This window comes from Acomys russatus, chromosome 21, assembly GCF_903995435.1.
Source record: "Acomys russatus chromosome 21, mAcoRus1.1, whole genome shotgun sequence".
Lineage (NCBI taxonomy): Eukaryota > Metazoa > Chordata > Mammalia > Rodentia > Muridae > Acomys > Acomys russatus.
The window spans coordinates 18,469,836-18,487,373 of record NC_067157.1 but is presented as its reverse complement, the minus strand read 5'-3'; the positions used below and the strand labels follow the sequence as shown (position 1 = coordinate 18,487,373).

General features: G+C 41.4%; 1 protein-coding gene across 4 annotated transcripts in view; it reads left to right on the top strand.

Annotated features, from left to right (window-relative positions):
* The window catches only part of Man1a1 (mannosidase alpha class 1A member 1), a 178,943-nt gene extending 164,522 nt beyond the window's left edge, over positions 1-14,421 (top strand). For all 4 annotated transcript variants that reach the window (XM_051164419.1, XM_051164420.1, XM_051164421.1 and 1 more), the window contains 4 exons: positions 3,172-3,391; positions 4,125-4,297; positions 13,542-13,657; positions 14,054-14,421. In XM_051164419.1, coding sequence (XP_051020376.1) covers positions 3,172-3,391; positions 4,125-4,297; positions 13,542-13,657; positions 14,054-14,180 — 636 coding nt within the window. In that variant the 3' untranslated portion in view covers positions 14,181-14,421. The remainder of the gene's footprint in view (positions 1-3,171; positions 3,392-4,124; positions 4,298-13,541; positions 13,658-14,053) is intronic.
* Positions 14,422-17,538: the final 3,117 nt, after the last annotated feature.

Genomic DNA, 17,538 nt, shown 5'->3' with positions numbered 1-17,538 from the left:
CTAAGAAAAGCCCTTTTGAAATATTGTTTGAAGTATTTCCCCCAGTTTCTAGAATGGTACCCATAAACTGTTAGTGTATTCTGTTTAGACAAACAGTTGACAGGAAAATCCATTAAGGACAAATGAGACAAAGTGTTTCCTATGACTCTTACCTTAATTGTAAAGAAAAAAAAAAAAAAGATTCAATTCCTAGTATATTTTCAACTTGCAGAGGAAAGTTAGAAAGAAAAAATGAAGTTCTGAGTTTGAAAGCAGCACTATTGTCTTCCACAGGGAAGTTTCTTTTACCAAAGTTGTACTTTTTATTGCACAAGACAGTCAGCATTCCAGCATGGATTGGAAGGGACACACACAAGCCCTCCACTCCAGGCTGGGCAGCTTTTTACACTTAGTGGCTGCTAGGGAAAGGAGGGTCAGTTCTCTTCAGGGTTGTAGCCTAGGGGAGGCTGCCCATGCCCCCATTGAATGACATCACACCATGTGCCCCAGGGCAGCAGCACTCATTGGACTCAGTGGGTTTTTTAAAGGTTTTTTTGTTTGTTTGTTTGTTTTTAAGAGGCCATGAGGTAGAGAAGAGAGAGAGGGTTTGGAAGGAGTTGGGGAAGGGCTTGACGACTGACCATGATCAAAATACAGTGCATGCATGTATGAAATTTCAAAGTATAAATAAAAACATTTTTTTAAGATTATTACAATTCAGGAGCAGTGGTACACACCTGAGGCATAAGGCTCAGTTGACTCCAGAAGTTCAAGACCAGCCTGAAAAACTTAACAAATAAAAAATAGAATAAAATAAAAACTGCCTTTATCAGGAAAAGGGTGGTGTGAGTTACTGTTATTCTGAGCTATTGAGGCGCTGGGGATATTCCCGCTTAGTTTTAGCTTTAGGAGGATGCAGACAGGATTTCTTGCAGTGCCCTTTGACGATGCAATACTTTGACATAGGCTCTGGTTGTGATGGCTCTCCCCAAACACCACACTAAGAACTTACAGTGAGGCAAGACACGTGGGCAGGTGATTTACCACTGAAGAGCTCCAAGCCTTCCTCAAACGGATGCGAGTATGGAAGAATTAAGCCACAGAGTGTACCATGCTCTTCCGTCACCCCCAATCAAATCCCTGCAGATTTGACACCAAAGAGTATTTATTTGAGTCATATTAGGGTATATTTACATTTTTCCATTTCCACACAAAACCATTGCTTTGGGCGCAGAGCTTCATCACTGTTTATTTCAGGAGGCGGCAAGTCGGCCAGGATCATGTGAAAATAATATAGTAGTTCATTCACTCTCCATGGCAGGGTTATAATGTTTCTCTAATGTGTGCTTAAAAGCCATTACTCTTGCCATATAGAAAGAATAATTTCGTGGATGATGAACAAGTATCCGCTTGAAGGACTTTATTGCAATTTGTGTTATTAGAAGTGTAAACAGCTAAGATGTTCGGTTGCACTAAATGAATGAATGAAATATTAATGTAATAACTAAACCATCAATAAAATTAGCTTAACCACAGTTAATGAGCACAGCGGTGTTCGTTTATTACTCACCGTCTTGCTTTTATTTGTTTGTCCCTGATAAAGGTGGAAAAGGTCCCGACTGCCTGAGTGTCTGTTTTCGGCCATTCCTCTCTGGCTCCCCAAATGTGCTTCCTGAAAACCTTCCTTTTTCTGACAAACACAGCCACTCCAGACCCCACCAGAGCCCTTTTCTTCCTATGTCATAGTGTGGGGTTGATCTTCTATCAGAAAAAAGAAAAGAAAATTAGTAATTCCAAACATGCTTTATACTTTTTGATGTTTTAAATACGAGGCTTCTTTTATTTCTAACCTAGTAATTTTTTTTAAAAATAATTCAAGTCTACCGGCATAAATAAAACATATCTTACAAATCATTTTTCTAAATATTATTTTTATTCTAGATTTAAATAGCTTCATTTGTTTTAAATTTTTACCGTATAGTAATGTGTTTCTTCATAGAACAGACGGGGGAAAGAGCTGGATTGAGTTTCTCTGTGGATGTGTAGGTGCACGTGTGCGCATGCGGCCAGAGGTCAACTCGGGTCATTCTGCAGAAGCCTTCCTCCTTGTTTTTCTGTGTGTGGCGTGGTCTCTCGTTGCCCTGGTGCTCACTGATGACCTACACTGGCTGGCCAGCAAGGCCCAGGCCTCTGCCTTCCTCCTCCCCAACACTGAGATTACACCGAGCACCAGCATTCCCGTCTCTTTTCCATTCTTTGCTCACAGAGCCATCTCCCCAAGCCCTCCATTCACTTTCTTATCACCTCATACGAGATGTAAATAATTGGCTTCCCAGGGCTGGTTTCTGTACTGACTTCTTTTAAACAAAATGCTGCTGTCTTCACAGTAGGTCGTACTGTTTCCATTTTATGGACGAGGAGTCTACTAAGACTTATAGATATACTAAACACACTGCCTGTAGCATTGCTCCACAGTGTCAGAGCTATAATTTGAATGCATATAACCCACCTCCAGCCGTCTTTGCCACTCTCTTTTGCTGTTCAAGCCTAAGAGGAGACAACAGTAACGGCACCGTCCTAGATCTTAGACCCTAGCGTATTCTGTTCTACAGCAGGACCTGGGCTCTGTACTGACTCAAGTCAGACATGGCATCCAAGTCCCATCTTTGAGAAGGGAATGGCATTTCAGAATGAGAACAGCAAGTGTTTGGTCACAGAGCCAAACAAAGCCAACGGGGCTGGGCCAGTAGAGAAAATTCTAACCAGATGAATAAGTGAGGCTTCCAGTAGAGGATAGAATACAGAAGGCAGTAACATCTCAGATTGAGTTAGACTAGTAACAACAAACTCAAATTGCAAGTAATGTTTTAAGTGTGTGTGTGTGTGTGTGTGTGTGTGTGTGTGTGTGCGCGTGCGCGCACGCACACATGTGTGTTTAATTATAGTATAAAGTGCAGAGTGTTGTTGGCACATGCCTATAATCCCAGTGCTCAGGAAGCTGAGGCAGGAGAATTGGTGTGAGATGCCAACCTACTCTGCACTGTGAATCCAAGGCAATCTGTGATCTATAGCTAAACTATATCTCAAAGAAAAAATAAGAAAGAAAGGGAAATAAGTGACTCTACAATAATATCAAATTAATTATGGATTTGAGAAAAAAATTACAGGCTACTGAGAATGTCTTCTTTTCAGGCCATTGAGACCCACCTGATCCGCAGGTCCAGCGGGGGACTAACGTACATCGCAGAGTGGAAAGGGGGCCTCCTGGAACACAAGATGGGCCACCTGACCTGCTTCGCAGGGGGCATGTTTGCACTCGGGGCAGACGGAGCTCCAGAAGCCCTGGCCCAACATTATCTAGAACTGGGAGCGGAAATCACTCGCACCTGTCACGAATCTTACAACCGCACCTGTGAGTGCAGGGTGCTCTTCCCTCAAGCTTTGATCTCACCCAGGGAAGGGCTTCACCATAGCTGTCATCCAGAAGGAGAAAGAGGAGGCGGGAGGGAAAAGAAAACTGCTGGGAAATTTGACAATATTAATATCTTAAAAGGAATTTATGCCTTTACTTAAACGTCACAGCTTCTATGCAAAAATGTACGTGTTAGTGTGTCAAGTAACAAAAAGTGTAGGCCATACATGTTCAAGCCAGCCTTACTTACTGACCTTTGATTTACTTCAGTAATACTGAGGAAAGGTCTCTTTGGGGTCTCTTTCATCAAAGCCCCCTAAGGAGATTATGTCTGGCTTCCTACCTATAAAATGGGCATTTAAAGGCAAAGATTAAATAACTGGCCTTTTGTGACATACTAAGAGAGTTCTCAACCACTGAGCTTCCAGCTACGTGGCAAATGGCCACGGTACCTTATGAACCCTTGGTGGGTGTTCAGGAAATCAGAGTCCACTTGGGGAAAGAAGGAAAAAAAAAAGGAATTGTCATTTGCTAAAAATGGATTCTTTTAGATGACTGCAAATTCAGAAGTATATTGAGTGTTGTTTATTGTATGGTGTATATAACTAAGCCAGTAGAAGGGTCACTCTGGCGACCGTTCCAGGACTGTTAAGTACTTCCTAACTTTGTCAGGGGCGTAGCCTTGTTCAGGAGGTGTAGCCCCTTGTTAACCGATTGCGTGTGCTTTTTTTAGTCATGAAGCTGGGACCAGAGGCTTTCCGATTTGATGGTGGTGTGGAAGCCATTGCCACAAGGCAGAATGAAAAGTACTACATCTTACGGCCAGAGGTCATCGAGACGTACATGTACATGTGGCGACTGACCCACGACCCCAAGTACAGGACCTGGGCCTGGGAGGCCGTAGAGGTGATGCTTCTCGTTGGCATGTTTCTTATAGATCAGTGTCTTGGTGGTGCCAGAATGGTCAACAATGGCTGCAAATCTGTCATGGCAAAGTTCTGAGATTTCCATAGCTTTGTCAAGTTCCTTCCATTCAGGACTGGCTGTTTCCGGTTAATTCGCTATGTGCTGTGGGATTTAGCTTTGCTTTTTGGAATAACCATATAACTATTGCAGATTAGACTTGAATAATGAAGGGTGCATATCTAGACAGAAAAGAAAGGCACGTCACAGCATGAAGTGACCCTGACTGTGCAAAGGGTAGTTGCTTTACTCCCCTGGGGATACTGGGCAGCTTCTGGATGTTAAGCATTATCTGTTGTGTGTTTGGCATCACTTTCAGAATCCATGCTTTCCTGTTGGCCTTTGGGCTTTAAGGATACCCTGTGCATTTGCCCAGAGCAGAGGTCGCAGCCCCTTTGGGAATAGTATATCAGATAACCTTCATATGAGATGTTTGCATTATGGTTCAGAACAGCAGCAAAACTTACTGTTATGAAGAAGCAACGAAAATAATTTTATGGTTGGGGGGAACCCCCCCCCAACATGAGAAATTGTATCAAAGGGTCTCAGCATTAGGAAAGTTGAGACCCAGTGACCTAGAGTGAGTTGTCTGCCTAGCACTAGGAAGAGCTCACAAAACGGTTTCCCTTGGATGATGGGTACCCACCAGTCAGGTTTCTCTAATCTATCTCAAAATGGTGCTTTAGCTGTTTCTCTTTAGTCTCTTTGTACCAAATATGGAGCAGATCTGCTGTGCTAGGTGCCAGCGGAGGTGCCCTCAGCTATATTCATCAAACCATGTCTAGTTTTAAGGGCTATTATGCTAAAAAGGAGTGGGAGCAAATGCAGAGAAAAGGAACAAGAAAATGCTTTAATTTCTCTGTTCTCCCCAGCTCCTTGGTAGAAAGCTAGCTGACTTAAACATTGCTCTTAGAAAGGACTTTTCTCAGCAGTCTCGAGAAGCCCACGTAAGCTTAACTAATGTGTAGAAGCCATTGATGAGTGTTGCTTATTGCCCTCTGCACACAGTGTGTCTGTATCACTAATCATCAGTCACTTTAAGTAAAATATTCTGTTTTCTACTTACATTCAATCAGTAGTGATTCCACTTATTTAAATTTACATTCCCCCCCTCTGGAAAAAAGGATGTGTTAAAAGTGAATTTTGTCTAAGCCTCGGTGATATGGGGTTGGCTGTGCCTTGGCCTACAAAGGAATTAAGAGCTTGAATTGCAAATGCTGATTTAAATTAGAAACATCAGGAATAACATATTTCATCGGATCTGGCATGGGGCTGGGGGGCGTGGTTCAGTTGCTAGAATGCTAGAGTGCTAGGATGCTTACATTGCAGTCTGACTGTTGCACCAATACACTGTGCATGGCAGTACCCAGCTAGAATCTAGCACTCAAGAAACAACAGGATCAAAGCTCAAGGTCATGCCTAGTTTGAAACCACCTCTAGCTACATGAGATCTTATCAAGAGAGAGGCAGGTGGGGAGAGTGAGGGGAGAGGGCTTACTGTGCAAGCCTGAGGACCTGTGTTCAGATTCCCCAAAACCCATGACCCATGTTAATTACCTGTGTTGGGTCCAGAATCTTTTACTTCTGCTCTCAGTTGTTAAAGTATTTATAATCCATCATCTACACACACACACACACACACACACACACACACACACACACACACACACACACACTATAGCACTGGAGAGTAGTGTTTCTTTCCCATTCCCACTTCTACTTCCCCAGACTCAATCCATCTTTCCAAATAGTCCTTGATACGTTTATGATGCCTGAGTCTTCATTATTTTTCCCAGAGAGCACGGCAATCTCAAGCAGACAGCCTTAGTGGCACTTTAGCTTGGAGGCTGACTTTTGCACATCTCCATGGATCAGCTGCTCAACTCCTATCCACACAGCAATGCTTCCTGACCCGAGTCTAACCCGTTCTCCTGGTTATTGGCTTCCTTGGCCCAACTCCAAGTTACAATCAGTCAGGGTCAAGTTTGTGGTCCATCTACTGCTTCAAGCTACAGTCACTGTAACCGGCCTTAACATCCTGTCCCCTGCTATTAGCACGTTGCAGCACATTTGGTCCCTAATGAGATAAGCCCTTACACAAAATGCCCAGAGGCTGAGCAGCCGCCAGAGTAGACTAATGAAATGATCTGCTCAAGATGTCACTTTTCCCACTGATGAGAAACACTTAAAGTCAGAATCTGTCATGTAGGCCCAGGAAACCTGTTGCTCCCAGCTTCGCGTCCCCATATGTTAACATTTAGACTTTTGTTTGGGGTCTTTGTTATTAGCACATACTAATTATACAAAATAAGAGGACTTGTGATAGCATTTCCAGCCTGTGCATACATGTGCTTTGCTCATGCATCTAGACTTTGACATGGGGTATTTAGTTTCAGGAAATTCAAAAAGGCTCTTTCTTCTACATTTTCCTCATTTATAAATTACTTTTTATTTACCTAAAGCCTCAAAAAACAGCTAGGCTACTGAAAGGCCTTTTTACTGTGGTAAACATTCCTCTGCCATCTTTTATTCTCCCTGAAACCCTGTCTTAAAGGCACCGCCCATGAGAAAGGGTGTCAGGAGCTACAATTAGGAAATCTAGACTTGACGTCATTTGCCCACTAGCCCCAGCTTTGTGTTTTTGTCCCAGTTAGTGTTTCTATTTTTGTGACGAAATACCATGACCAAAAGCAAACTGGTTAGGAAAGGATCTGCTTTGTTTACAGTTCCGCATCACAGTTCATTAGTGGAGGAAGTCAGTGCAGGAACTGGAACAGGGCGGGAACCTGGAGGCAACAGCTAATGCAGAGGCGATGGAGGGATGCTGCTTACTCGCTTGCTCCTCGTAGCTTGCTCAGCCTGTTCTGATATAGAAACCTGGACCAGCAGACCAGGGTGGAGCTGCTCACAATAAGCTGGATCGGTCCATATCAATTGCTAATTAAGAAAATGCTCTACAGGCTTGCCTACAGCCTAAGTCTATGAAGGCATTTTGTCAATTGAGGTTCTCTCTTATCAAATGACTATAACTTGTGTCATGTTGGCATAAACTAGCGAGCACAACTCTTGTGCTCATTGCCCAGTGGGTGGGTAGAAACTGAAAACTCTGTGCTATCTATACCCGAAGGCAACTCTATTTATTTATTTATTTATTTATTTATTATGTCTACAGTGTTCTGCCTGCATGCTCACCTGCACGGCAGAAGATGGCACCAGATCTCATTATAGATAGTTATGAGCCACCATGTGGTTGCTGGGAATTGAACTCAGGACCGTCTGGAAGAGCAGCCAGTTCTCTTAACCTCTGAGCTGTCTCTCCAGCCCCAACAACTCTTTCATCTCTTTCCTTTTTCTGATTTGTTTTGTTTTGTTGGTTGAACAGGTAGATGGCTAGAGAGATGGAAAGTAGCTAGATTTTTGTTGTTTTCTGCACACAGGGTATCATTAGCTAACGCAGGCTGCCCACAGTCTTCCTGCCTGAACCTCCGGCATGTTGTGACTTTAGAGGCGTGTGCCACTGTGTCCATCTACCAGCTCTTTATCAAATAAAAGAACTCATCAGATTTTTCATGGGCTGAAAGGATAGTTAATCACTATGCCTGGCCTTCTTCTCTCATTATCACCAGAAAAGAGTCTGAGGAATAAATGACCAAGCAAAGGTTTTGTGATTCAGATAGTTTTAAGGAAATGTCTAGAAATTTGGTCTTATTATATCCCTGAGTAACCTCACCTGTATTTTGTTTTGTTTTGCTTTGGGTTTCTGTTTATTTGGTTTGGGTTGGTTTTTTATTTTTTATTTTTCACGAAAGGTTTCTCTGTGTACCCTTAGCTGTCCTGGACTTGCTTTGTAGACCAGGCTGGCCTGCCTCTGTCTCCCTGAGTGCTAGGATTACAGATGTGCACCACCGTGCCTGTCTTCTTTTTGCTAATGGTAACAATTTTTCCCTCTTTACACTAAATTTTGACTTAGTCCATGCATCTGATAGTTGGCTGCTTATCAATAACCCTTATTATCAAAAAAAAAAAAAAAGAGAGAGAGAGAAAAACTAATAGGAATCACAAATTGCCTTTGGGGGTTCTCCTTCAGTTGCCTTGTTGTATAATATTTAGAATTTAATTGAAACATCTTTTTAAGCTTATTTCATTTTCCGATTTTTTTTTTAACTACTAAATCATGGGAAATTTTCTTCTCTTTGTTCATGTATAGCATGCTGGCTAGAGTTTCCTTAACCTAGCCATTAACTGCTTCCCCTCATAGATCAATGCTCTCTTTCCTTCTGCCCTCTGTCCCTGCTCTGAAAATCCAATGGCTTCATTATCAGTATCTGCTGGTTAAGGCTGAGCACTAGTTACAATGTCCCTGCTTGCTCATGAGCCATCATGGCTGCCACATGACAAGAGTGTCCCTGGGGATGGCTAGCCAATCAGTCTAGCCTAGTTGATGAGCTTCAGGCAAATGATAGTCCTTGGATCAAAGGGGGTGATTGTCCTAATAAGTTTAACATTTGAGGTTGTTTGCCAGCCTGCATACACACATGTATCTGCCCATGCATGAACACATATGTGCACACATTCTTAAAAGAGAGGGTGAATTGTGATTCCTAAAAGAGCCCACGTCCATGCTACGACACATATACACAGTGCGGCTTACTTCCTCAACTAAGTCACCTGGAAACACCTTCACAGACATGCTCAGAGGTGTCTGTCGTAGGTGACTCCTAATCCATTCACCAGTGACCCATCACAAGTCCAAACTTTGACAACCCAACTTGATACTCAGCCATACTTTAATCCATAACACTCTACCTCTGTCCCCGGAAAAGGCTCATGGGCATCTCACAATGCAAAATGCTTAGTTTGCCTCAAGAATCTAGCCACTAAATGTTGACAATTCTAGCTTTGTTCGAAAGCAGAAGTACAAAATCTTCTGAGACTTAAGGCAATCTTCTAACCATTAGCCTCTCTAAAACCAAAAGTCCATGTTATATACCTCCAATATACAATGACATAGAGGAAATATTCCCATTCTAAAAGGGAGGAATGGGGGGATAACAAGGAAAGACCGATCAAACAAAACCAAAATACGAAGGAAAGAAAATGAGGAAACCCTACATCTCTGTGCCTGGTGTCCAGGGTTTGCAGTGCCATCCATCTGGGATCCATACGTTTTGATTTCTCCAGTACTGCAAACTGCAGCCAGCACACGTACACTCACCTTTTAGCTTGTTCCACATAAAGCCTACTGACATCCTCAACAGATGGCCACCATCCTGGTATCCTTATTGAAATTTAGACTTTGCCTTCACACCCTGGGCAGCAGCCTCTCAGAGCTTCTTGGTAAAGAAGCCAGTCCTGCCAAACACTGTTGGCCACAGCCACCTTTTCGGACCTTGGTATAAGACTTAGTTACCCAAGAATTCTTGCATTTTTTTATGCCTGCAAATTTGCCACCATACTGCTACATTCTGCAGCCGTCTCAGGGATGCCCTAGCTCCCCTCTGCCTTAGCTGTAGTAGCCTCTGTGTATGTTGGTGGCTGCTCATGGGAAACCCCTTTCAAGGCAGTTCCTTTCCAGCAGAGGACCCTTTCAACAACATTCTTAACTCAAGCTTTCTCCTTCCAAATGAATGCTACAAATTCCAACCTTGGGTGATGGGGTCTTGCCTAAGGGGATCCTTTCCCATAGACTCAAGGCAAAGCATATGTTTCTTAAATGTGCTCATCTCTTTAGTATTTGTAAGTTCTGTCTGCTGAACTTTCTGCCCTTTCTGGCTGGAAATATGGATACGTGCATTAAGACATAATCACACCGCAGCCTCCATGCTTTGCTGTCTTGAAATTTCCTCCACAGAACAATTTAGTCCACTGTTCTTGAATGCCAGGCTCTTTCAAATTTTCAGGACATGGGAACAGAGCAGCCAGATTCCTTGCCAGATTATAACACTAATATCCTCAAGTCTGGTTCCCAATAGAATTCTTGCTTCTTCCTACAACCTCATGAGTCGGGCCCGCCCTGTCCACATTTTTCTCAGAAGGGCTCATTAAGCTTTGCTTATGGCCCTGTAGGGTTTACCTATCCAATTGCTTCCAAAGCACAGCCATACACACCTCCTCCCTTCCCCCACCCCAACCCCCGACAACACCACCCAGTTTGAACAGCTTACAAGCCACAAAATCAGGTTTATCACAGTGCTGCCCCACCACCACCACCGCCAAATTTCTCTACTAGTTAGTCAACTTGTTGTGACAAGAAAAAAAAAAAAAAAACCTGATAAGTACAACTTAAAACAGGAAGATTGGCTGGGGCTCGCAGCTTTAAGGCAGAGGCTCGTGGTGGGAAGTCAGAGCAGTGAATGTGGGCACTCATCCTTCCTCCGGCTTCCCTGTTCCTTCCGTCTGGGACCACAACCAATGGATTGGGCCCACCCATAGTCATCAGACTTCTCTGGAAACACCTTGAGGGGCATTTCCAGGGGTTGAGGGGTGGGGCAGTGTTTCCTAGGTGCTTCTAAATCTAGTTGGCAATAAAGATGAGCCGTATCAGCTTTCAGTGACTCAGGTGGCAATTTTTATTTTGCCATATATTTAATATGATTACTAGAATGTGGTAATAAAAGAATAACTTGGTAGAATGTGCTTGGGGACTAGACCAGCAGCCTGTATAATTTTAAAATACATACACTATACAAAAACAAAGATATATTAAAGAATTAAATATAAGATCTAAAATAAATAAGACCCTAGAAGAAAATGTTGTTAGGGTGGGGAGCTTCTTGACCTTGGCCTGGCAATGACTTTATTTGATTTGAAATTCACATAACAGCAACAAAAGTAAAATAAAACACACAAGACCACGTCAGTGTGCATTTCTGCATAGCAGAAGAAACAATCAACTAAATTAAGACATCAGGACATAAAAATTATTTTCAACCATTTACAGTCACATAGCCATCCGATGTCTTTCTCTCTAACCACATGTATGATGGCATTGCTATAAGAGGGCATTGCCCAGAGGTGGTGTGGCTTTCTTCTTTGAGTAAGTACATTCTGTGGCTGTGTCTTGTAAGGAGTTAATATCCAAAATGGCAAATTCATACAACTCAGTGAAGAAAGATAAGCCATTTTAAAAACAGGCAAAGAATCTTAATAGGCATTTTTTTTTTTTTAAAGAAGACATACAAGTAGCCAAAACATACATGAGAAAGGCCCCAATATTGCTCATCATTGGGAATGCAAAGCAAAACTATGGTAAGGCCGCCTCACTTCTATGAAGATGAATGACTATTATCAAAAATATCAAGAGATTACTACTGATAAAGAATGTGAAGAAAAGAGGACCCTGGTATACTATTGGTGGCAATGTGTATGGCCAGTGTAAGAAGCAGTATGGAAGTTACTTTAAAAATTAAAAATAAACCTGTCATAAGGTGAAGCAGTCCCATTTCTGCGCCATATATCCAAGGAAATGCCATAAGAGCTAAGGGTTATCTGCAATCTCGCATTCCTCACAGCATGATTCACGGTAATCAACATATAGAAATACCCTCAGTGCTCCTCAGTAGATAAAGAAATAAAGATGTGGGACGCATATGCAATAGAACTCATATGAAACCTTTCAGAATTTAAAAAAAAGAAAATCTGCCCTTCGCAAGAAGAGGGGTGAACCTGGAGGGCATTTCCTAAACAGAACACAGCATCCACAGAAAGGCGCTGTGTGATGGCGTTTCCCTGTAGAGCTTAGGATAAAGACCTTCACAGGGGTAGAGAGCAGAGTGGCAGGAACCAGGAACTGGGAAGGAGGAAGAAGAAAGGGACGTGTCCTGGTCAACGGGTTTGAAATGTGTAACTAAAAGATGAAAGCATGCCAGCCAGGCCATGGTGGCCCACCCTTTAATTCCAGCACTCAGGAGGCAGAGGCTGGTGGATGGATCTCTGAGTTCAAGGCCAGCCTGGTCTGCATTGCTAGTTCTAGAACAGCCAATGCTATGCAGAGGAACCCTGTCTCGAACCCCACCTCCACCCCACCCAACCCCCCAAAATAAGATGAAAGCATTTTGGAGGCTTACTGTACTGTACAACATGGTGACTATAGTAAATACCAATGTGTGGGTAGATATCAAGGATTCTCACACACACATACCCAAAAAAAAATACCTCTCGTGATGCTATGGGCCTGTTAATTAGCTTGATTGTTGTAATCATTTCTCAATATGTACATGAAGCAGCACATTTGTACATCTTAGATATATGAGGTCTTTATTTGCCAACAATACATCAGTAAAACTGAAAAAAATATGAAACAAAGAAAAATAAGAATGAAACTGACTGCTACAAATAGCAGTCAGTTTGCTGTCAGATAACAAAATGGAAGGCAGGGCTTTTAAGTTTCTACATACATTTTTATTTCCACACTGCCCAACCAACCTCCTTTCCAAGTAACCGTTATGTTCACACAGTTACCAACCATTTCGCTGCAAGCTTCTAGAGTCGTCAGTGAATTCATCCCACTTTTTTTTTTTTCTCTACCATATTAAAGAAAAGACAGAACTTGTTTTTGCAGGAGATTCCAGACTCACTTTGCTCGCTGCCTTCCATTTCTTCAGCCCATCACTAGCATCTTTAATAGTTCACTATACTCTACTCTTTTTTATATTCCAATAAGACTTAACTGGGAAGACGTAGAGTTGATACATTCTAATGGAAATAGAAGCTTTTGGGGCCCAGCACACCTTCTTGACCAGTGGCTCACAGCCCCAGTTGACATTGTGGACACCCATAGACAGAGAACAGCTCATTCGCTCTGTGAGGGTCACCCAAAATACAGTCTCTACCACCACCGCCACTCACAATCATCATGGTAGTTCAAAACCAGGCAGAGACACTGTTACAAACGAAGGTAATCTAGCCATAGTTTAATAAAATTTTATTGACAAAAATAAACAGTGGGCTAGACATAGCCCATGGTCTTTGTTTTTACCAAACTTTCTCTGGACCAAAAGTGGAACTATACCTTTTCCTATTTATTTGCCTTCCTGTGTTACAGTTTTTAAATCTTCTATCAAAATTTCTTTCAAGCTCTCTTTCAAGCCCTTTGAAATCTTGTTTTATCTGAATTTGACAATCTAATTTAAAAATACAGATAATAACTTTACTGATTTTTTTTTTCCTGCTCTTCTTGGCAATTCAGGCCCTAGAGAGGCACTGCAGAGTGAACGGAGGCTACTCAGGCCTACGGGACGTCTACCTCGCTAACGAGAGTTATGACGACGTCCAACAAAGTTTCTTCCTTGCAGAGACATTAAAGTAAGTAAGGTTACCTCAGACTGTGTAGCCGAGGCCCCTTAGGAGATCTTCTCTACAGATGTCCTCTCAATGTACGCATTCATGGTATACCGAACGTGTGTGGTATCCGGTCCAGTTCGGGTGTGTTACCGGCACAGTCTCTGTGCAGGTGTTTCTCGTCAGTTCCTGAGGCCGATAACCCGGAACTGCTCTGTGTGGGTCTCATACAGTAGCGCCCAAAGCATGGCTGGCACCCTGTAGGAATTGACCGCTGTCCTTGGTTCTCCACGAGATGTACAGAGATACAAATGTGTCTCTGTGGCACGGCTTTGTGTGTGTGTGTGTGTGTGTGTGTGTGTGTGTGTGCGTGCGCGCGCGCGCGCGCGCCTCATATTCCCATTTTTACCTTCTCTCCAGGTATTTGTACTTGATATTTTCCGACGATGACCTTCTCCCACTGGAACACTGGATCTTCAATACCGAGGCCCACCCTTTCCCTGTACTCCGTGAAGAGAAAAAGGACGCTGACGTCAAAGACAAATGAAAGACATTTTCTATTTTACTCTGCTTCATTCTCTCACTGCATACCTTAATAATTCATTTTTTGGTAATCAGACTTATGATGAACTTTTATTGATTGATGAAAGTCTATGATTATCCTAAGTTCTAAAATTGTTTTGCAGTCTTTTATGTTTGCTATCGTAGGCCTAAGTGGACCTCAATTCCTTGTTTCTTTATTATTCCATTAATGAACCCACAGATTTTGTCTGTCCTTTTTTTTTTTTTTTTTTTAAAGGAATCTATTGTTTCTGAAGTTCATGAAGTTGTGACAGCATTTTCATGAAACGGAATAGAACAGTCTACCAGTGACCTCTTAATTATGATTTGATTTGACTGCAAAACTTTTTCCTCCTCCGTGAGGAGATGCTGTCTGCTTTGAGCTGTAATGTTTTGCCATGTTGCAAAAAGCCATAATAATAAATTAAGTATTAAATAAAACGCTTTTTTTTTTCCTGTTCAAGTTCATGTTAATCTGGTTTGTCTGTCCACCAGAGACAGATCATATAACTGTGACAGCCTCTTAGCAGGTCTATCTTCTTTGAGAGTGTCTACTGTAGTACTCCACTCAGATTCCAATTCAAATGAGAAAGTCATCCCCGGGGAGTCAGCCACATTGACCTCATTTCATTCCAAGTGCAGTATGATTTTGGTGGGAGATTATGTCAGTGTTCCCTCATTTTCAATTTTGTTCTCTACTTCTACTTTAAACACCCTGTGTCACCTCTATATCACGTACTGCTTAATTTCTTCCATCCCCCAGTACACGGCAAGCTGAGCTCTTGAGCGCTGCAGAGCACCCTGTTACCAAATTACATTTTTGAAAGGGAAATGATGTAACTTTTGATGAGCCAGGTTTTCCTTTTGACTGAACCCATTCCGAAATCTGGCCTCTGAAAAGAGAGTGAGAATTTCCTATGACGAGTTCGTGTATTTGCATTTAATCTCTGATTTTTCTTTAAGCAAAGGGCACGTCGCACTGGCTTCAGATTTGAAAAGGGCTCTTCCCAGATGTAGTTAATCATTTCACTTTGGTTTGGGAAAGTGAGCTTTTACCCAGTGAAAGAAACTTTTCCAATTTATCTACTCATGTTCAACTAAAAAAAAAATTAATTAGCCCTTAAGAACACGGTATATTAACTGTGGTTACATTCAGCAGAAAATCTTAACTTAGAAATGATTTATAGGGATGCACACACTCCCTCACAATTTGATCTGTAGCAGATCAAAATAATTATATGATTCTTCTAAACCTCATTTTGAAATATGAATGATTTTCCCAAGAACAGATTTTGTGATAGTGTGTGTTACCACACCTGTTCTTTAATATGAAAGATCGAATGTGATTTTTGTAGGTACCAAGGGACAGAGATGCTAACCGTCTTAATTTCAACCTACTGTGGTCAATAACAACAGCAGAACAAATAATACAACCCCATGGATTAGGCTAAAGTATATATTTCTGCGCATTTGTATTCTTCAGATTTTCTGATTTTATCAATTTCATTTTGTTTGACCTATTTTTGAGACATTTATTTTCTTAAATCTCAGTAGACAATATTTTTACCCATTTCAGCTTTGGGAGGGTTTCAAAAGATGTCATTTGGGATCACCACCTTGGGTGGCCTGGTTGTTTCCAGTATGGTACATTAGAACACATCAAAAATAAAAACGTAAAATTAGTAAACAGAAAAGATCCCTCAGTATACCCTTATGGCTGCATTAATGTAACCCTGTGGCCCACGGTAACTTCTGCCTGTAATCTCTTCAGTCTCTGGAGTTTGTTAATCTGTGACATCATTTTCATGAAACTGAATAGAGCAGGATTGATGGAAAATATTTCCCTCCGTTGAGAAGAATGAGCTAATAACAAATCTTTCTTTTGCCAGAAGTCAGAGGTAAAACACTTAAATGTGCCATATATATTTTGATTATGATTATTCACTGTCCTTAGATTGGCTGTTTAATTCATTTTCTTTGTTTTTCAATTTGAAGGAGCACACAAAGCTAGTGAGCATTTCTGCAAGGAGGGGTTTTACATGATAATATAGCTTGTGTATTCCAGCATAAACAGGCAAGAAGCTGAACCACGTGTTGCTCTGCCAATGGCAAGACTAGTTTTTCAGTTTTAAAACTTGGATTTTTCTTTTAATGCTAGATCTCAGAACACCAAAAATGTAAGCAAGATAAGAGATTAATATTATAGTAATGTAATTGAATTAAGCTTATATTTTGTGTTAATTTTAAACAACTGAAGTCTCCAAATAGACACCAATTCATTCATTTTTGACAAAACTGTGCAGTTTAATTTACATGTATAATTCACATACATAAAGAACAGTTAAAGTAGCGCCCAATTTTGTGTTTATGAAATATGTTTTGATATACTTTGTGCAATTAATATTATACATATAAGTTGTATGCCAATTTATAGAACTCAATGACTTCTCTATCATGTGTATTATCCATTTTTACATTGATTATTGTTTATTTGTTCATGTTTCTGATTTGTTCATAAGTGCATTCTGTCATTTCCAACTTTATATAAATCTCTGATATTATGGAAAACATAATAGATTGACACATAATTTTTAAAAATTATATTTGTAAAATTTCTCTATTGTGAATAAAGTCTTTTAATATATCTCCTCCTGTGTCATATTCTCCTGACTTTAAGGATGCTTCTGTGTGTGTAGATAGTTGAGTTGTATGGCTGCAAGTGGAAATAACAAATCCTACTAACAATTACGTACCTTACAAGGAGACATTCCCCATCAGGAACTTTACATTGAAAATGAGTTTGCACACACATCCTTTGGCTAATTGGGGTCCTTGCCAGGAGCCTAACCTAGGTTCAGTGCCAGAGCAAGCAAGGTAGAGGCAGGAAACCGGTATCAGGAAAGGAACAGAACGGGCGATGTGTGTTCTTACCTTTGTGACCTAGTCAAAAGGAGCAGACTCCATCCCCATTAGTCCTAAAACAAAATGCCATTTAATTGTGTTTATTACAGGTTAAATTCTCAATTGTTTTAAAATTCATTTGGGGAGGGCCCAGGATTTGGGTCTCAGAAAGACTGAATGGAAAAGAGAATTTAGCCGTTCATGGAAAAGGGTAGGTTTGGAATCTTATTTTGTGCTTTTCTCGGATAATGTGGCCACCCCTTTTGTTACCAGGCACTCCCCCTCACTGATGACATTACTCATTCCTCACCTCCTTCGTCTTTCTGTTCAATTCTCACCTCATCAGACTAGTATAGCGTTTCCATCAGCCCTTGCTCTTTACTCCAGTTCATTTTCTAAAAACTTACTATGTATTCTTGTGACTAGATCTCATGGTCCTTGCC